This window comes from Giraffa tippelskirchi, chromosome 4 (genome assembly GCF_054371585.1).
Source record: "Giraffa tippelskirchi isolate mGirTip1 chromosome 4, T2T-mGirTip1v1.2.pri, whole genome shotgun sequence".
Classification (NCBI taxonomy): domain Eukaryota; kingdom Metazoa; phylum Chordata; class Mammalia; order Artiodactyla; family Giraffidae; genus Giraffa; species Giraffa tippelskirchi.
This window is the reverse complement of record NC_137278.1, coordinates 191,469,031-191,489,910: the sequence shown is the minus strand read 5'-3', so window position 1 is coordinate 191,489,910 and position 20,880 is coordinate 191,469,031. Positions and strand designations below refer to the sequence as shown.

The 20,880-nt window shown below is 47.0% G+C and overlaps 1 protein-coding gene across 2 annotated transcripts; it reads left to right on the top strand.

Moving 5' to 3' along the window:
• The first annotated feature begins 779 nt into the window (after positions 1-779).
• On the top strand, positions 780-20,680 carry GPRC5A (G protein-coupled receptor class C group 5 member A). Of its 2 annotated transcripts, XM_081588508.1 has the most exons (5): positions 12,270-12,286; positions 12,519-12,725; positions 14,819-15,747; positions 19,361-19,419; positions 19,720-20,680. In XM_081588508.1, exons 2-5 carry the CDS (start codon positions 12,637-12,639, stop codon positions 19,810-19,812), a joined length of 1,170 nt encoding a protein of 389 aa, XP_081444634.1. In that variant the 5' UTR covers positions 12,270-12,286; positions 12,519-12,636; the 3' UTR covers positions 19,813-20,680. The 2 variants fall into 2 exon arrangements, with proteins under 2 accessions (XP_081444635.1, XP_081444634.1); XM_081588509.1 differs by lacking the exons at positions 12,270-12,286; positions 12,519-12,725 and adding an exon at positions 780-867.
• The last annotated feature ends 200 nt before the right edge of the window (positions 20,681-20,880 follow it).

Here is a 20,880-nt window from a genome sequence, read left to right as displayed (position 1 = left end):
AGCGGGTAGTGGAGGGAGGGGGAACCAGACAGAAAGGCAAATTCCTTTATTTCATAATTTTATCTGGCATCCATTCTCTTCCACCTGCGTTGTCAAGGCTCTAAGAGCGGGTAGTGAGGAAATGAAGACGTAAGGACCTGTCCTCTCCATCTCTCTGCCATCAGGCAGCACTGGTGGGTCTGGGGACAGTTCTGACCAGAGGAGTTGCCATGCAGGGCTGGCTATTTTTCTTGGCCTCCACCCGCCTTGACTGCCACTGCGGAGCACCCAGGCGCTGGCCAGTTCCTCCTTTCCCCGGCCTGGCTTCCCAGGGTACCCAGGAATTACATGGGACGTTGCGAACTGTCCAGCCCGTGTCCTGGGCGGACTGGAGTGCCCGGCCGGAGGGCGGGGGTGGCTCCCTCCTGGAGGTGACAGCTGGCCAAACGGTTAGGAAGAGTCTGCTCTCTGACCCCTTTCTTTACCTTATGTCCCTGGACGTCCTGACCAGCTGATGCGCCGCGCGCTGAGCGGAGTGGGTGCTCTGGGTCTCCCCTCCCACCACCACCACCACCCATTGCAAAGGTGACTGTGCCGCTGACGTCAGGCGGCTTTTGGCTCATGCCCTGGCCCGGGGACTTTATTTTCATAACAGCGCGCAGCGCCGTGGAACTGGAATAGGCGTGTCCTCTCCCCCTGACCCTCTCCCGCCCCTTGTCCCTCTGCTCACCCCCTCACTCCCTCCTCCTCTGCCGCCTTTATAACTGCTCGGCGCCGCGAGGGCGCGATCCCTGCCCACGGGCTTCCCCAGAACCTATAGGGGCTACAGTGCTCCCTCCGCGCGCGCGAAGCAGCGCCAAGTTCACGCGCCAAAGCCGAGGCATCAGGGTAAGTGAGGCGCACGGAGCCAGAGCGCGCTGGGTTCGGGGACTGAAATCCTCGGGGATGGGGGGTGCGGAGTAGGGCGGGTAGGGGGTGCTAGAAGGAGGGGACGCAAGAGGAGAGAAACCCCGATAATGAACTGCAGCTGCCTTGGAGGGAAAAAAAAAATCCCAGGAAAGGAATTCCTGTAGTTTAACTCAACTCAGATTTTTTTCCCCCCTGAACTTCCCAGGCTAAGAGGCAGAGAGCAAAAAGATAATCAGGATAGTTTCTGCTCAGATACACAAACTGAGTAGGTGGAATCCTGGCCCGGCAGGTGAAAAGTTCTGGGCTCAGTCTAGGGAAAGAGGAAAGAGGGAGGAAGATCTTAGAGGAATGGCAGGGAACGGGCTGAGTGGGCAGGAAGAAGGAGATGGTGACGGATGCTAGTTTACCCAGATACTGAGAAGTGTCCATTTATTTTGTCGTTTCACAAGTGTGCCCTTCTGAATTTTGGGAAGTAGATTCTAGAAGCCAGCTCTTCTTGTGACATGAACGTGGCCATCAACTCTGCAGCATTCTCCCTTCTGCTGTCCCTTGAGTTAACTCTGGACTCCTGGGTTGAATGTCCATTTGAGTATCCAGTAACAGCCCACCCTCAGGCACCAACCAGATGGGACTCAGCAATGAACCCCAACTGTCGGATATGGTCCTTTAAACCTCCCCGGGTGGGGCCGGGGGGATGGGGGGGAAGCAAGGGGAAGCCAGCTCAGGTTCAAGGAATTTGTAGGACTTTCCATTCCTGAGTTGTTTCCAGGCTGATGTTTGTACACGCCACACCTGTTGAAGGGTTTGATTGAATCAGCCAGGGCTGTGGACTCATTCCTGAAGGGAATACTTGAGTTACTTGTGACCCCTGGGAGGGATGAGGATGGGGGTCAGAGCTCCGCCCTCTGGTCTGTGTGCTGGTACCGGGAGGGTCTACAGAGGCGTCACCTGGGAGACAGGCTCCTCGAGGTGTGGAGAGGTAGATGGGTACTTCAAGGGCACATAGGAATGAGCGGAACTCAGAATGAGCTGACATTCTGGGAACTGCTCTTAGCCTTGAGCCAGGAAGCCAGATTTCTCATCCCAGCTCCGCCAGCTGTGAAAAGGCTGAGCTGGGCCGTGAGTTCCTCCTAAGGGGTCTTGAAAGGGTCCTCAGCTCCCTGCCAGGGCTGAGAGTCCCTCTCTATCTATATATGTCTCTTTGAGCATCCTCTTTGGAGTATGCTCTTTTGCATTCCACTCCTTAGTGAGAATTGAAGGTAACAGGGCACGAAGAAGAATTTTGACTATGGTTTTATTCTCATTCTCATTCTGGGGGTTTGTCTTCAGGTTCATTGTTTTTCAAAAATCTACAGATTGAGCTGAGGAAATGGGCAGGAAATGATGTGTTGGTATAATAGGGCCCTTAAAAACAATGAATGGAAGAATAATTTTGCTTGAAGAGTCTTCGAATTTTCTGAGTAGTTTGGTGTGTTTGTTTCTGCTTATATTCCTATTTTGATTGCCTTGTGGTCAAAATATATGGTCTGTGCATTTCTTATTTTAGACTTTATTGTTATTACTATTTTTTTGTGGTCTAAAATAATGCTGTTTTGTGAATGTTTCATGACCACTTCAATAGAAGAAATCATATAGAGAAGTTGGTAAACCAGATTCCTGGCCGAAAACATCCCACAGCCTGTTTTCGTAAATGAAGTTTTATTGGAACTCAGCCATGCTCATTTTGTCTATATATCATCTATGGCTGCTTTCTGCTACAAACAAATTGCCTGCAAAGCCCAAACTACTTACTGTTTGGCCCTTTACAGAAAATATTTGCTGATCACAGATACAGAGGATCTGAATTATATTATTAACCATAGAGATCTAATAAAATATAAAGATAGAGCATATTTTAATTAAAGTATTCATAGAACACTTTAAAAATTTACCTTATTGCTATTTATTTTTTCATTTGCTGAGGAGTGATAAAGAAGTGTTAAAGTCTCCTGTAACTATAGTATTTCTTTTGATTTCTTTTTGTATTCCTGGTAGCTTTTGTGTTATGTATTTTGGTGGTATATTATTCACTGCATACAAGTTTATGATGGTTATATCTTCAATGTGGAGCATTCTTAATTATTATAAAAAAGTTTTTAGGTCAGCATAATAGCTTTTTGCCTTAACTAAACTTTGTGTGATAATAACTCAATTCTTATTTTTCTTACCTTGAACAAGCTATTATTTAACTTTGTACCTGATACATAATACTTGCTAAATAAACCTATCTGTTGTTGCTTTTTTTGCACTTAGTTTCATTTTTCCTTTCCTTTTTCTACTTTTCTGAATCCTATTGTTTTAGGTGAGGTTCTTGTAGGTAAAATACGGTTTGATTTAGTTTTTTCAAAATAAAAAACTTGCCATTTACATTTATTGTAATAATAGTTGCTTGCTATTGTCATCTAATTTTGGCCATAGTCTGCTCTCTCCATCTTCTCCCACATTAGATAATCTATATTGTATTTTTAGATATACTGAGGGTATGGTAGTACCATTCTCAGGGTTTAGAAATACAGGTTTGTAAGGAGAGATAAGTTTCAGAACATAAATATATCACCTTTGTATGTGGAAATAAAACACTTGAAAGAGGTGTCTTTGAGGTGGTGTACCAGAAGAGGACTTCATCTTTTTTTTTTTTTTTTTGAAATAACATTAAATTTATTTGGAGAAAATGGTATCTTTTTTTTTTTTAATAAATTTATTTATTTTAGTTGGGGGCTAATTACTTTACAATATTGTAGTGGTTTTTGCCATACATTGACATGAATCAGCCATGGGTTTACATGTGTTCCCCATCCTGAACCCCCCTCCCACCTCCCTCCCCATCCCATCCCTCTGGGTCATCCCATTGCCCCAGCCCTGAGCATTTGTCTCATGCATTGAACCTGGAATGGTGTTCTGTTTCACATATGATAATATACATGTTTCAATGCTATTCTCCCAGAACATCCCACCCTCACCACTTCATCTTATCCACATATTTTCTGGATGCTTTTCACATCCTTAAATTCTGGGCATAAGAGATTTAGTAGTTTCATTCAAAATCTTAAGTCAAAAAAAGTGATTTCCTGTATTTTATTTTATATTTCAGTAATTTTTCCAAAGTTCACATACATTGTTTAGAATAGAGGAATATGATAATATCTCCAAAAAGTGAAGAAATTGGGATGAACACTGTTCTTATTTTGGGTTGGCCAAAAGTTCATTCAGGCTTTTCTGTAAGATCTTATGAATAACCCAGGTGAACTTTCTGGCCAACTCAGTGCTTGTTTGACTCTACCTATGTGGGAATGATGATTTATTTTCTCCTCGTTACTACTCAGAAACTCAACTCAGTGATGTTAGTCAGATGTTATTCACATGCTGTTGCGATGATGCATCACTTTTATGTCATCAGAATCCATCTGGCTTACCTGGAAGAGGGGATCCTGGACATTTTCTTGTAGATACTTTCCGTTTACAGCTAATCCTGCACCTAGTTCAGGGAAATTTCCGTGGGACTCCACCCTCATCTTAGAACTCAGCCTAGACTAAAACACAAGAATTAGCACCACATATGCAGCTCCCAAAATCTTTCCTTTCCATTACTCACACTTACTAATGAATAACTTGCTTTGAGTTTTATTCACCCTCAGTATTAGTCCAAATCATTTGCTCAGCAACCACTGTGCAGAGCACATAGTGAGGACAATACCAACAAATAGAAGATTTGCTCTATTTCCTTAAAAGTTTGCTATCTGATAGGCAAATTAGCACTGCTATTAATGTATACTGTATCAGGGAGCCCCAACCTCTGGCATCTAATGCCTGATCATTTGGGGTGGAACTGATGTAATAGTAACAGAAATAAAGTGTATAATAAATGTAATGAACTTGAATCATCCTGAAAGCACCCCCCAACCCCGCCTTGGTCCATGGAAAAATTGTTTTCCAAGAAACCAGTCCCTGATGCCCAAAAGATTGGGGACTGCTGTAATATATGACATATCTATGGAAAGACTTGAGTGCTGAAAAATAGTTAATAACTACAATGAGATCACAGATTTAGAATGAGATGGGACTGATAACTAAAAAACCCTCAAGGTAGAGGTAAATTTGGAGTCAAATTTCTAAGAAACATGGTACATGAATTGTGATTAGGGGGAGAAGGGTCTTTCTGGCAAGGAGAATAATGCATGTGGTGAGGCAAAGAGCCACTTTGTCAGAGAAGGTCTTAGATGAGCCCCAGTTCCCTTCCAGAGAGAAAATGCTCTTGGAAGTTTTTCATAGATGTGGGGATGGGAGTTAGGAAGGCTGGAAAAGGAGGTGGGAGGACTAGTTGGAGAAAAGCCTTGAAGCTCAAATTGAGGCTGAATCTGTATTAACAGACAAAAAGGAGCTGATATGCTTTCTTTTTTTTTTTAAGATGTTTTTGATGTGGACCATTTTTGAAGTCTTTATTGACTTTATTAAAATTTGCTTCTGTTTTATGTTTCAGTTTTTTTTGGCCGAGAGGCATGTGGGATCTTAGCTTCCCGATCAGGAATTGAACCTGCACCCCCTGCATTGGAAGGGGGAGTCCTAACCAGTATATCACTAGGGAAGTCCCCTGGCAGATCCATTTTCTGTTTTTTTAACTCCTAAATCCAAAAGTCCATTTTCAGGTCTTCTCTTCTTTGCTGTCCTTGGAGCGTCTTATTCCATCAACCACTCTGGGAAGTTGCTCTTTGGCTCCTGGGAGACCAGCTGGGCTTATTTCTTGTACTAATGCTGGCAATCTCTTTTGAACAACCTCTGCTGATTCCTGCTTGGTTGAGACGGTGTTCCAGGGTTCTGTCCTCAGCCCTCTCGCTGCCATGCATGCTCTCTGGATGATCTGGTATCCACAGCCTTCCAATACCTGCTGTGACCCCTCCGTGACCACTCACTTGTGCTCACAGCCCAAACATCTCCTGAGCCTCAGACTCACATGTCTGAGTACAAGGAGGTCAGCACAATCCCGTGTCGTGGAGCCTGGCTTTTATTTATTTATTTTTTTGGCTGCACTGTATGGCTTGTAGGATCTCAGTTCCCTAACCAGGGATTGAACCCGGGCCATGGCAGTGAAAACCCAGAATGCTAACCGCTAGGCCACCAGGGAACTTCTAGGAGCCTGGTTTCTAAAAGTCAGGTGATCTTGGGCAAGTTATTTAATGTCTCTGTTCCTCTGTTTTCTGCACTGTAAAAAGGGGGCATAATCTGGCATGAACACACCCACACTACTATATATGAGTCAGAAGATAACCAACAAGGGCCTACTGTATAGCAAAGGGGAACTCTCCTCAATACCCTGTGTTAACCCATATGAGAAAAGAATCTAAAAAAGAATGAATATATGTATATGTATAGCTAAATCACTTTGCTGTACACCTGAAACTAATGCAACACTGTACATCAAGTAGACTCCAATAAAATAAAAAATGGGGGCATAATAACAGAGCTGTTGTGAGGATTAAACGATGCCTCCCTGACCAGGGATCGGGGAATGGAACCTGTGCCTTCTGCAGTGGGAGCTGAGTCTTAACCACTGGACCTCCAGGGAAGTCCCTCCAATTCATCTTTGATTCAACAGATCTAAACCAGGCATCTCTTCCCACAAGCCTGTATATCTAAGCTCCATTGGTTCTGCCTTCCTAAGAATTTCCCACCATCCCTCGCGCATCTCTGAGGCCTCATCTCCCTGGTTTCCTCTCTAAAGGCTTTTTTGAAAAAAAACCCCATTAAAGAGAGTGGGTCACTCTTTTCCGTGTGCCCTCGAGATTCCCCAAACACTCTGTAACCCTTATTTGTGTGTCAGTGTGACTCTGTTGGTCGTCCTGGGGCAGGGGCCACACTTTGGGTCTGAGGGTCTGAGTGATTTGTATACTTAACACAGCACCTGACACAAAGTAGACACTTAAATGTTGATTGACAGGAAGATTGACCAGTTGCAGAATTGCTTACTTTGGAGACTTCTCAGATGTTGTTTAAATAGAGAGAGGCTTAAACAGACTTGTGGTTGCCAAAAGGGAAGAGGGGCTGGGGTAGGGATGAATTGGGAGTTTGGGTTAGCAGATGCTTACTGTGTAGCATAAGGTACTGTATTTAATATCCTGTAATAAACCATAATGGAAAAGAATATGAAAAAGAATGTAAATATGCATAACTGAATCACTGCTGTATACCTGAAACTAACACAACATTGTAAATCAACTATACTTCAATTAAAAAATTAAAAATAAGAAAATAAATAGAGGCTGGAGTCAGGGAGAAAAGCTTCAGGGAGCATAATAGTGATTTAGAGATGAAACAAAAGATTAAATTCTAATTAAGACTATTCATAAAGGGATAATCTTCCTTTGTTACACTGAATATGTAAATTCATCTCTCCGAGAATCAGTCTTACCACCTACAAAATGGGTTGTAGGAATATTAAATGATAAAATAGATGTAAAACCATGTTAATGAGTGAATATACATGGAAACAAACTCTCAGCATCGAGTCTGGCTCTTAAGGGGACTCCATATGTGACAGTAGTTGTCATTTGTATTATTCATACTTATATTGTGACTATTGTTATTACTACTGATGGAATGTGGCAATTCCAGAATAGAGAGAATATTAAAATGTTAGAAAATTGCCAGTTTGCCTGGCTGGGATGGTGTGAAGACTTGGCTTGACTTAACAAACACTTGAGTTATTTTTTATCATTCCCCAGGCAGTTATCCTAAGAAGTCATTATCATCCTCCTCTTTTTATTAAAAGCTTTTTTTTTACTGTTTCTACTGGAGTATAGTTGATTTACAATGTTGTTAGTTTCAGGTGTACAGCAAAGGGAATCAGTTATATATATGTGGGTGCTAAGTTACTTCAGTTGTTACCCCATGGACTGTAGCCCATCAGGCTCCTCTGTCCATGGGATTCTCCAGGCAAGAATACTGGAATGGGTTGCCATTTCCTTCTCCAGGGGATCTTCCTGACCCAGGCACCATATATATATATATATATATACACATGGGGGCCTCCCAGGTGATTCTGACCCAGGGATTGAACCTGCATCTCTTAAGTCTCCTGCTTTGGCAGGTGAGTTCTTTACCACTAGCAACACCTGGGAAGCCCCTATGTGTATATATATATATATATATGCTGTGCCAAGCGCTTCAGTTGTGTTTGACTCTTTGTGACCCTGTGGACTGTAGACTGCCAGGCTCCTCTGTCCATGGAATTCTCCAGACAAGAATAGTGGAGTAGGTTGCCATTTCCTCCTCCAAGGGATCTTCGTAATGCAGGGATCAAACCCGAGTCTCCGGCATTGCAGGCAGAGTCTTCACCATCTGATGTCCTCTTCTTTTTCAGATGACAGAATGAGAAAATCTCATATAAGGAGGAATGTAAGATCAGCTCTGGGCAGAATTCAGGGCCATGGATAATTCCTGCTCAGATAATCTGGGGAGGGTCACATACAGCCAGCTAGGCAACCTACTAAGTCTGGATGTAAGTAACTCTAGACATCCTCCCACATCTCTGGGAAAAGAGGAGTCTCAGAGGTTGGAAAGGAGCACCCGAGAGACCCTTCACATGCTGGCATTTGACCTTCATCCCCGTCAACGCCTGTGTCGGTCAGGGCCACTCTAGGGTCAGTCCTGCTCCAGTGACCCTGCAGATCTCTCTGGCAGGCGAGTTTTCCCCTGGTGTCCTGAGCCGGTACTCAGACCCTTCCTCACCTCCAGCCCTGGTCTGGAGTTTGGTTAGGAGTTTGGGCCAGACATTCTTTTAATGACAGGAGACAGGGCAGGGAGGGGGATGAGGGGATGGGAGAAAGAGACTTGGGAATTGTCTACAACCAGCTGTTCATCCCAGAGCTGGACATGGGCTCAGAATGCCTAGTTCAGCACCCGGCTGCCTTTCATAGAGGAGAGAACGGAGGCTCCAGGAGATGGTGTCCACACGGAGAGGCAGCTGAAACCCCTCTGTCCAAAAGGTCGGAGTCAGAGGCCTCGGAATAGAGCCCAGTGATTCCCTCCCTCCCTGCTTCCCTCTCATCTTTCCCCCCAACCCCCGCTTTGATTCTTTTTCTTTTCCCTCTCTCTTTCCTCCTCCTTTGGTTTTTTGTTTTTTTAACCTTTCTGTCATGCACTGACTCATCTGAAAAGGGCTTAGGCCAGCACCAAGGGCTGTCGGGGTCTTGGCTGTGGGTGTTGGTGGATTACTAGATGGGCGTGGTTGGCTCAGCTGCTGTAATAAGTGAAGGGGGTCTCACCCTTATGACTCAAGGTCCTTGCTCGTGTCTGGGGCTATGCTGAAACCTCACCATCTCCCTCCAGAGTGCAGGGTTTAGTCATCAGAGAATTGGGCGGGAGCGAATGACTGGATCCCAGTAAAACCTCTGCTTAGATCTGCTTACTCAGGGTCCAAGCTCCCAGGAAGCACCTGGAATCACTTAGTAGCCCAGCTGCGGCCAGACTCCTACCTCAGGCCCACCTGAGGAGGATGGGTGAGAGGGAGTTAGAACTGGGGATGAACGCAGTGGGGGCTTAGGAGGAAACCCGCCCCACCCCACTGTCTCGAGAGTAGCCCTGCTCCCCACCAGATTCTACTTCAATCCACATGCTCACTCATCCATCCTGGTTAGGTGCTTGCCCTTCCCTGGTAGCTCAGCTGGTAAAGAATGCACCTGCAATTCAGGAGACCCCTGTTCTATTCCTGAGTTGGGAAGATCCGCTGGAGAAGGAAACGGCTATCCACTCCAGTATTCTTGGGCTTAACTTGTGGCTCAGCTGGTAAAGAATCCACCTCCATTGCGGCTTGGTCCCTAGGTTGGGAAGATCCCCTGGAGAAGGGAAAGGCTACCCACTGTAGTATTCTGGCCTGGAGAATTCCATGGACCATATAGTCCATGGGGTCGAAAAGAGTCAGACACGACAGAGGGACTTTCGCTTTCACTGCGGTCAGGCACGAGGCTAGTGGTTGGGGAGAGAATTTTAACAGCTCAATCCCTGCTTTAAGGAGGCTTTGAATTTAGAAGACAAAGACCCACCAAGAGGCACTACAGGATTTTGTGATAAATGCAGGTGATGTGGAGGCTCTCTGGGAATTCATGGGATGTAGCTCTCATCAGGGGGCTTTCCCAGTGGCTCAGCTGTAAAGAATCTGCCTGCTAATGCAGGAGATGCAATTCCTGGGTGGGCAAGATCCCCTGGGGTAGGAAATGGCAACACACTCCAGTATTCTTGCCTGGAGAATTCCATGGACAGAGCCTGGCAGGCTACAGTCCATGGGGTCGCAAAGAGTCAGACATGACTGAGTGAGTAAACAACAACAGTCTCTCATCGAACTAGGGCATCCAGGGAAACATCCTGGAAGAGGGGACCTCTAAGGTGAGGGATGTAGGGAGAACATCCCATACAGATGGGGCAGCAGATTTGAAGCGAGATAGTGGGGCTTGTTGGGAGGATAATGAGAAGCCCACATATGGGGATGATGAGGAAGGCATGGCGAGGCATGAGGCTGGAGAGGGAGGCAGGGGCTGAGGATGTACAGGTGATAGCTCTTCCCCTAGCCACAAAGAGAGTGACTCTGGAAGCCTAAGCCTGGGATATCCCTGGTGGGCCAGTGGCTAAGACTCCATGCTCGAAAAGCAGGAGGCCCGGGTTCAGTCCCTGGTCAGGGAACTAGATCCCCACATACCACACCTAAAAGATTCCGTGTGCCCCAACTAAGACCTGGCACAGCCAAATAAATAAAAATAAATATTAAAAAATGATATGGGCTATATCATAAGATGGTTGCAAGACTTAGACAAGTGAGTTGTATACAACCATGCTTGACCCATTGTGAGAATGAGTTATGAGACCTTCCCTCCTCTCCAGAGTGGGTCCAAGAGTAAATTGTCTCTTTTTGTCCTCGTTTGGCCTTTGTAGGAGCACCTGCTTTCTTGGTTGGACTCTAGGTCTCTCTGCCCACCCTTCCTTTTTTTTTTTTTTGGCTGTGCTGTGAAGCTTGCAAGATTTCAGTTCCCTGACCAGGGATTGAACCTGTGCCATGGCAGTGAGAATATGGAATCCTAACCACTGGACCACCACGGAAGTCCCATAGGTCTCTCTGCCCTTGACTCTGGTTACGGATGATGACCGCATGACCTCTATTCTCACTTCAGTTTCTCTTTCTGCTCCAGCCCTCAGGTTCTTCTCTGAGGCTGTTGCTTTTTTATTCTCTTTTATTTGAGTTTCTATTCTCAAATGGTGGTACTGCTTTTTTCTTCCTCAAACCCTGCTTTCTAAAGGACTTCAGCTCCTCAGAACCCTGTCCCTTTCCCCGGCCCCCATCGTGGAGGCTCATCTGGGCCATTCCCTGCGTGACCCATGCCTTCTCAGTGCACATCTGCTTGTGAGTGAATTTATTCAGTTTTATTTCCTTTTGACAAAATGTAAAGTGCTCAGGACATTTCAGACCCATTGTGCAATCGCTGTCATGTTGGGGAAAGGGTGGAGGAGGACTGAGAAGTGAAATAGGAAGAATAGTTTCAAAAAATTAGTCACTTGGATAAAAAAGAAATTACTAAGAAGTTTTCATTTGAAAAGTTTTTCAAATTTTCTCAATTTGAGAGAATTGAGGACCATGAACCTTAACTGGATATTTGATATGAAAGCGTCATTGTTAATTTCTAAAGTAGGATTAAGTTAAAAAGGAGTTTTGTCCTTTACAAATATATGCTGAAGCAGCTATGTAGGGAATGATGTTTGAGATCTGGATAAAAATGATCTAGTGGGGACTTCCCTGGTGGTCCAGTGGCTAAGACTCCTTGCTTCAAATGCAGGGGCATGAGTTTGATCCTTGGTTGGGGAGTTAAGATCTCAGATGATGATCTCATCTCTCTCAGATGAGAGAGAGGTATAGCCAAAAAAATAAAAATCGTTAATTGCTGAGACCTCTTCAAGGGCAAGTCTTATGGCCAGGCATAGATCACAAAATGGTTTAGGCTAGAAATGGTTTCTCTTATGTTAAGTCATACCTGGTTCTCTTTCTTCGGGGACCCCCTACCTTGTGTGCTTACAGTGTTGGACCCTGGTCTGTGGGTGCCAGGAGGCCCCAGCACACAAACCCTCCCTGTTCAGCTGCACAGAAGTGAGGGGCTCAGAGGTCCAAGTAGGGGGCCCGGCGTCTGCTTGACCACCCCTCTGAGCAGCACCAGAACTGTTCCTTTAGTGGAAAATCTCATCAGTCTCTCAAGATTGAGAGTTCACAGTAAACTGGTTCAGAGTCCTTTGTAATTATCAGATGATTATGACAACAATGACTTGTCAACCACCAGCACTGCCCTGAGGGGTGGGGAAGGAGCAGTGCCAGGGAGGGGCATGGAGGGTGAGAGAAATGCCTTTCCAGCTGGAAGCCGCCCTTATGATTAATCTGAGAGGAGTGAGGCGGGGAGGTGGTGAGGGAGGAGAAAGCGGAGCCTGGTCCCTTCCCTTGCTGACGGGTGCCCTTGAACTAGACCGGGCCCTTCCTCTTCTGCATCCTCAGCATGGACGGGGGGCCCATCCCTCTCCCTGTCCTGTACCACCCATATCAGACTTTGGGGGGTCTTGTATTTCAGGGGTTGCCTGTATCGGAAGCTCATCTGCCTTTCTTTGTCCTCTTGCGTCTCATTCTGCACTGCCTTGTGGAGGTGGAACGTAACCCACTCTTTGCTCTGTGCCCTGCATGCGGTTGGGATGACCAGGGTGTCATATCCCTGGGGTGGAGTCCAGGTGACAGACCCCTGGCCAGGAAAGCCCATGGGAAGGCTATGCAGCAGTGGCAGGTTAGATCTGTTTCTTCTGCTATAGCAAGAAACATGTCTGATGTCTGTTTCCCCTTTACCAGTTGATCATCTGAAAGAATGATGGACACGTAGTGGCTGGTTGAATGAATGGCTGGGTTACAAAGTGAAGTTTGGAGGGACTTCCCTGGGGCTCAATGGTTAAGTCTCTGTGCTTCTAATGCCGGGGACATGGGGTCCACACCTAATCAGGGAACTAAGATCTCACATAGCACCCCTGCAACACAGCAAAAAGAAAAAAAAAAATCCATAAACAGCATACAACAAAACAAAAACTTTCTACTGTGTCATAGAAACTTAAAAACAGTCAAATATTTCAGAAAAAAAAAATTATAGGTCTGTTGAGAAGCTATTAGGCTCCTCTGTCCATGGGGTTTTCTAGGCAAGAATACTGAAGTGTGTTGCCATTCCCTTCTCCAGGGGAATTCTCCCGACCCAGGAATTGAACTTGGGTCTCTTGCATGGCAGGTGGGTTTTTTTTTGTTTTTTTTTTTTACCATCTGAGCCACCAAGGAAGCCCAAAAAGGAGCATTAGCTATTGGTAATCTTTTCTGTTGGATCACCTCCTGTTTTTGTGTCTTCCAGGTTGTCCCTTCTTACAAGTAGCTGATTAAGAGCTTGCTATGGGGACTTTCCTGGTGGTCCAGTGGTTAGGACTCCACACTTTCACTGCTGAGGGCATGGGTTTGATCCCTGGTTGGGGAACTAAGATCCCACATGGCCACGTGGCACGGCCAACTCTATGACAGGGAAGACTGGTTCCATTGCTTTCGGGATCAGCAGTGCCATCCTTACAAACCTTAATTAGGGAGGGAAAATAATATGTGACAGCAGAGCTCAAGATGAGGGCTCAGTGGCTAAGTGGGGAAGGCTGACACTCTGCAGAGAAATCTATGGTTCAGATAACTCAGATAATACCTATGATTCTCTTGTCTGAGAGAGATTGGGAGGCTTACAGATAATATCCATGGCTGGGCCTGAGGTAGAAAAAAACTGGAGACTGTTAATATGATTCAGTTCAGTTCAGTCACTCAGTCGTGTCTGACTCTTTGAGACCCCATGAACTGCAGCACGCCAGGCCTCTGTGTCCATCACCAGCTCCCGGAGTCCACCCAAACTCATGTCCATTGAGTCAGTGATGCCATCCAACCATCTCATCCTCTGTGGTCCCCTTCTCCTCCTGTCTTCAATCTTTCCCAACAAGTGTTAGCTTTATTATTTTTTTATTTTTTTTGCTGCTGCACAAGGCTTGTGGGATCTTAGTTCTCTGACCAGGGATGGAACTTGGGCCCCGCCACTGAGAGTGCTGAGTCCTAACCACTGAACCGCCAAGGAATTCCCAAGGTATTAACTTTATGGTTAGATAATTCCATGTTCACCTGTTCCTAAGAAAGCACTAGCCAAAAATAGCAGGAACCCTGGCAAGTTATTTTTGACGTATTTCTTGAGATGTGACTCAAACACTCCAGAGTCTGGGTTTCCTGGCTTCAGGGAAAATATTAATATAGTTAAATTGTGGGGAGGGAGGTATGAGGTATCCCTTCCCTTCATCCGTCTTTAGAATTTGCTGTGAGAGGTGGAGAACAGCTAGTAGCTTGATCAAACATTGTAAATTAAGGGGTAAAACCCTGAATGTCTGTGCTAAGTCCCTTCAATTGTGTCCAACGCTTTGTGACTCAATGGACCGTAGCCCACCAGGTTCCTCTGTCCATGGGATTCTCCAGGCATGAATACTGGAGTGGGTTTCCATTTCCTTGGGCTTCCCTAGTAGCTTAGCTGGTAAAGAATCCACCTGCAATGAGGGAGACTTGGGTTTGATCCCTGGGTTGGGAAGATCCCCTGGAGAAGGGAAAGGCTACCTCCTCCAGTATTCTGGCCTGGAGAAATCCATGGACTGTATAGTCCATGGGGTCGCAAAGAGTTGGACACGACTGAGCAACTTTCACTTCACCTGCCATTTCCTTCTCCAAAACATCCTGACTAAATATACAAAATTGTCTCTGAACTGTTTCTGGTCCTCTGTGCCTGAGTTTATGGGAGAGATTCACCCCCAGCCCAACTTTGCTTTCTTACAGGACCAGAATGTCCACAGCAGCCCCTGCTGGTTGCCGCTCAGACCTGGACCCCAGGTACTACAGACTCTGTGATAAGGAGGCAGCCTGGGGCATCGTCTTAGAGACCTTGGCTGGTGTGGGGGCTGTGACCTCGGTGGCCTTCATGATCGCCCTCCTGGTCCTCATCTGCAAGGTGCAGGACTCCAACAAGCGCAAGCTGCTCCCCACCCAGTTCCTCTTCCTCCTGGGTGTGCTGGGGATCTTTGGCCTCACCTTCGCCTTCATCATCACACTCGATGGCAGCACAGGGCCCACGCGATTCTTCCTCTTCGGCGTCCTCTTCGCCCTCTGCTTCTCCTGCCTCCTGGTTCACGCCTTCAACCTGATGAAGCTGGTCCGGGGCGGGCAGCCGCTGTCCATGCTGGTGATGTTGGGCCTGGCCCTGGGCTTCAGCCTGGTGCAGGACATCATAGCCATCGAGTATGTGGTCCTCACCATGAACAGGACCAACGTCAACGTCTTCTCTGAGCTTTCTCCTCCACGGCGCAACGAGGACTTCGTCATGCTGCTCATCTACGTGCTCTTCCTCATGGCGCTGACCTTCCTCACAGCCTCTTTCAGCTTCCAGGGATCCTTCACTGCCTGGAAGAGGCACGGGGCCCATATCTACCTCGCCACGATCCTCTCCATTGCCATCTGGGTGGCGTGGATCACCCTGCTCTTGGCCCCTACCCCCGGCCCCCAGTGGGATGACACCATTCTCAGTTCAGCCTTGGTGGCCAATGGCTGGGTTTTCCTGTTGGCTTACGTCGCACCTGAGTTTCAGCTGCTCACAAGGCAACGGAACCCCATGGATTACCCTGTGGAGGATGCTTTCTGTCAGCCTCAGCTCATGAAGCAGAGCTATGGCGTGGTGAACAGAGCTTACTCTCAAGAGGGGATCATTCAAGGTACAGAACCTGGCTGGGTGCAGAATCCTTTGTGGAAAAAGTGGATAAAATAAAAGGATAAGATATTATTACTGTCGGGAACATGCAGGACATGTGCCTGATAAAACATAAGTTCTCCAAAACTCAGGTCTTGCTTAAAATCATCCAGCTAGTTAGAGACAAATAGAACTAGAAGCTGGCCTCAGGAGTCATTAGTACTTTCTTCTGTTTTTTTAGGCTTACCTGGTGGCTCAGGGGTAAAGAATCTGCCTGCAGTGCAGGAGGTGCGGGTTCAACGCTTAGGTCAGGAAGATACCCTGGAGAAGGAAATAGCAACCCATTCCAGTATTCTTGCCTGGGAAATCCCATGGACAGAGGAGCCTGGCAGGCTACAGTCCCTGAGGTCACAAAGATTCAGGCATGACTGAGCACACAGGCACAGACCATTTTTACAATCTTTATTGAATTTATTACAACATTGCTTCTGCTTTATGTTTTGGCTTTTTGCCCGCGAGGCATGTGGGATCTTAGCTCACCAACCAGGGATTGAACCCGTGCACCCCCCTACATTGGAAGGTGAAGTCTTAACTACTGGACCACCAGGAAGCCCCTATCTAGTACTTTCTACCCAATACCATGTAGATTTCTCTGAATCAAAACAAGATGGAGCAAAGGAATGTTTAGAGAAAGGAGTGTTTAGAGAAATTCCCAGAGACAAGTGGGTGAGATGGTGGTGTCCTTTATAAAAGACAACTGGGCAACTTTTGTAGAAATGTGGAGACTTTGTGGATTTAAAAAAAAAGTAATGTATTTAATTTTTGGCTGTGCTAGTTTTGGCCAGTGGTGGCTACTCTCCAGTTGAGTGCAAGGCCTTCTCATTGCAGGGGCTTCTTTTGTGGCGGAGCATGGGCTCTAGGGTGCTTGGGCTTTAGTAGTGGCAACACGGGGACTCAGTAGTTGTGGCTTCCGGGCTCCCGTGCGCATTGGCTCAACAGTTGTGGCACATGGGCTTAGTTGCTCCCAGGTGTATGGGATCTTCCCAGATCAGGGGTGGAATCCACATCTCCTACATTGGCAGGCAGATTCTTTACCACTGAGCCACCAGGGAAGCCCCTGCTTTTGTAGATTTGAGTGCACAAAGCCCAGCCATGCAGAGACTACGGAGCACAAAGTGGGGAGAAAACTCTTTTATCATAAACCAGCAGGAATCTCCATAAAGTTACCGAGGATTTTGATGTAGCCTGAAGAGCTACATTTTCTTGTCCATCTCTGTCCTGCGGGAGGGAATTTTACTCTTGTCTGGAGTGGTAAGCAGCCAAACTACACTGATAGCCAGAAATTGCCTTTGCTCATATGCCTCTCTGTATTGGTCTCTTGAGTTTGTATCAGCCTCTGGGCCTAACCAGGGAAGGGGAGGGGGTTGGGAATAGGAGGGAGGGACCTCCAAGGCCAGGTTCATAGCTCCAGCTAGTGAATTTCTCTGTCCTTGGAGCCTGTGGTACACAACCTGCTGGTATTATCTCTTTAGCCCTGGTCCCTCTCCTGTGCCCCAGGAAGTCTGAAGGGAGGGGGAGAGCCAGGGGCAAGGCAGAGGGGATATTTTCCCACCCATCCCGTCCTGTCCATTCCTGGTGCCTCAGTCTGTCACCTCATGCCTGAATCCATGTTTTGGGTCCTTAACTGACCTTCCTTCCTTTAATCCTTTCCCTTCACTCCATGGACCACTGTCAGTTCCCTCTCCTTAAAATACTTTTCTGCCCACCCCCTTTCCTGCCTCTATGCCTCACTGGCTCCCCAGTATCTACTGGGTTTACCAAATCCTTGGTGGGCTTCCCAGGAGGCTCAATGGTAAAGGATCTGCCTGCCAATGCAGGAGACATAAGAGATGGGGGTTCGATCCTTGGGTCAGGAAGATCCCCTGGAGAAGGAAATGGCAACCCACTCCAGTATTCTTGCGTGGGAAATCTCAGAGACAGAGGAACCTGGTGGGCTACAGTCCCCGGGGGCACAAAGAGTCAGACATGACTGAACAACTGAGCACACACTACTGGTGAGGCTTTTCACAGCCGGAACCCCACCACCCCCAAAGCTGTGCTCTCAGTTCAAACAAACCAAGTCCCCTGCACTTTCCTGTCTGCCTGTCTGGGCTCAAAGAGTGTCTGTCCCTCCTTATTCTCTTATTCAAAGAGGACATGTCCCTCCTTATTCTCTCCCTTTTCCAGCATCCCTATTCCCCAGTCTCGCTCAGTCTTTTCTCCACCCGTCTAGCTCTAGACCTTTGAGATGCTGTTATCAGAGTCTGTCTCATCTTGGAGTTATTTGCATAGCTGTCAGATATTCCGGACTCTCCAGTGTCAGCCTTAGGGCAGGAATCATTCTGATTAATCCTTCTATCTTTCACAATATCTCACATACCGAAGGTGCTTAGGTATTTGTTGAGTAAACTGAAGAGGTAAATTTGGTGGGAAATAAGTGGATTGCTTTAAATTGCATTGTATTTATGTATTTAGCTGCCCTGTGAAGAGTTGGACATGACTGAGCGTGCACTCAAGCATGCATGGGCAGCTTGGGAGATCTTAGTTCCCCCACCACGGATTGAACACGGGCCACGGCAGTACAAGTGTGGAGCCCTAACCACTGGACTGGAAGGGAATTCCTTAAATAGATTTTGTGATGAATGTGTGTGTTTACTGGTCTGTTCCTGAGTTTAAATCCCTCTGATTTCGGACTTCCCTGGTGGTCCAGTGGTTGAGACTCCCACGCTTCACCATAGGCAGCACGGGTTCCATCCCTGGTTGGATCCTCTATGCCACTTGGCCAAGAAAAAAAAAAATCCCTTTAATTTCTCCCAAATAATAGAAAATGATTGCTCATAGATTCTATCCCTTCACAAAGAAAATCATGGAATTTCCACCCCTCCTTGTTGGGCAGGTAAAGAAGTGGGTAAAGCCTCAGTAAGATTCCTTCTAGGTATCCCTCTGGTCAGATCTGTGTCTGAAAATACTAGCTTCAAATGTGCTTTTGAAGTGGCCTAGGACGAAGAGCCTCTGGAGGGTTATTTTTTTTTAATTAATTAGTTTTTTAATTGAAGGATAATTGCTTTACAGAATTTTGTGTTTGTTTGGTCGAACGTCAACATGGATCAGCCATGGGTGTGCATATGTCCCCCTGGAGGGTGTTTTGGAGGGCATTTCCCTAGTGATTATACGTGGCTAGCTGTTCATTTATTCAACCAATTTGGGGCTGACTCTGTGCCTGGTCCTAGGCTTAAGGACAGTTTCCTCTGGCATAAAACTGACCATCGAGGACTTCCTTGGTGGTCTGATGGTTAAGACTCTGCACCCCCAATACAGGGGGCCCAGGTTCAATCCCTCGTCAGGGACTAAGATCCCAGGTACTACAACTAAGACCTGGTGTAGCCAAATAAATAAATCAATATTAAAAGAATTAAAAAGAGAGTAAGGTAGCTCTTTCAAAACAGACAACAAAACAAAAACCCTGATCATCTCCCAGGGAGACAGAGAATTAAATGGATATGCATCATGGTTTATACATGACTCACCTGGGATGAGCACAGGTGGGGACACAAAGGAGGGGACCCTGATGTTCACCTTCTCCTCTCCATCTGTTTCAGGTACTGAAGAGACAGGGGCCACGCTCTATGCCCCGTACTCCACCCATTTCCAGCTACAGGTAAAGGAGCCCTTTCCCCTTTCTCGTCGGCAGTATTAGCACCCCAGGAGCATCTGTCCTTCAGGAATAGATGACGTTGCCACTCTGATGGCCCCTAGATGTCACCTAGAGAGGATGACAGGTCTACTTTTCCTGTAATCTGCCTGGTGAGGTTAGGACAGGAGACCCGAACACAGGGCAGGGGAGGGCTGAGAAGAAAGGGGAGGAACATTAGAATCCCGACTGGGTTGGAGTAAGAGGTGCTGTGGAAATGGCTGGAAAGTGGAGTGAGTTGAACAAGATGAAATGCTTCCCTTTCAGAATCGGAATTCTCCAAAGGATTTCTCCATTCCGCGGGTCCAGACTCGGGTTAGCCCTTACAGTGACTACGAAGGAAGGAAAGATGTCAGTTAACATGACCCAATGGGTAGGATGAAGGCAGCACGCCAGCAGAACCAGCAGGGAGTCCACGAGATGAAGGCTGAGTCCTGAGTCTTCCCAGGAGCATCACAGGAAGACCTCTCCTCCCACATCCTCGGCTGCCATTCCTCTGTCCTGGGGTTGATGGGGCTGCGGGGACCACAGTTTTCAGCAGTACTGCGGTTGTTCCTTGGTCCTATCCCAAGGCTACTTCTCTCGAGTGGGAGTCTTGGGCAACTCAGGGTGACTCGTACCATCCCTGCCATTTTACATGTGACTGAGGCTCTGGTCATCTGACCCACACACTGACCTGTCCAGCCTCCGAAGCCAACTCTTCTGACTCTGGGCTGGCTTTCTGCCGATCGCTTGGCTCAGAGCTGAGTTGCACATCTGAGCAAAACCAGCAAAGGACCATCTCTCAGCCTACTCTGCCCACATCTACACTGGAAGCCAACTTACCGGTACCTCCCTTCTTGCCCAGCTGGGACAGGCTTAAAAGTCACCCAAAATTTTCGCACCTCTGTGATGCCACCTAACCAGGGTCCCTAGTGCCAGCTCTCCCACTGGTCCTCAGACTTACCTCCCTGCTGTGCCTTACCTGGGGCCATCCCTCAGACCGCACCAGGGTATACAAGCCTTAATTCTCTTTGCCAGGAGAATGTGTGCTGTTTTGCTCTGAGTTCCTGGCACTGATCATCTCCCATCCCCTTGCTCCTCAGCCTCTGTAAATAGATGTACCCTGTGTTCACCCTCTGCATTCTGGAAGTGGGTATTGTCCACACACCGGCAGGGGGTTGTTCCTTGTAAAATAAGTTATTTGCCATTCTTCCCTCCAGATACAATAAAAGTGTGGCCGCAGCCACGTGAGCAGTGGGCGCCTGACATTTGTCTTTATGTGGGAGCTGAAGTTCAAGGTTCAGTCCCACTGGGTGTGGACTTGAACTTTCTCCACGTGTCTCTCCTCCTCCTTGTGTCTACAAGTGTGTGTTGCCCAGTTTTGGGGGTGAGTGACAAAGGTGAGGGGGGAGCTGCGAAGGGTCAAGAATCTGAGGTTTTGCTCCT

Excerpts from the sequence above, each read along its gene's own strand:
- GPRC5A (XM_081588508.1), top strand. The coding sequence starts at position 12,637 with ATGACCAGGGTGTCATATCCCTGGGGTGGAGTCCAGGTGACAGACCCC. Across the intron at positions 15,748-19,360 it reads TCAAGAGGGGATCATTCAAG|GTACTGAAGAGACAGGGGCC; the intron begins GTACAGAACCTG and ends CATCTGTTTCAG. Across the intron at positions 19,420-19,719 it reads CCACCCATTTCCAGCTACAG|AATCGGAATTCTCCAAAGGA; the intron begins GTAAAGGAGCCC and ends CTTCCCTTTCAG.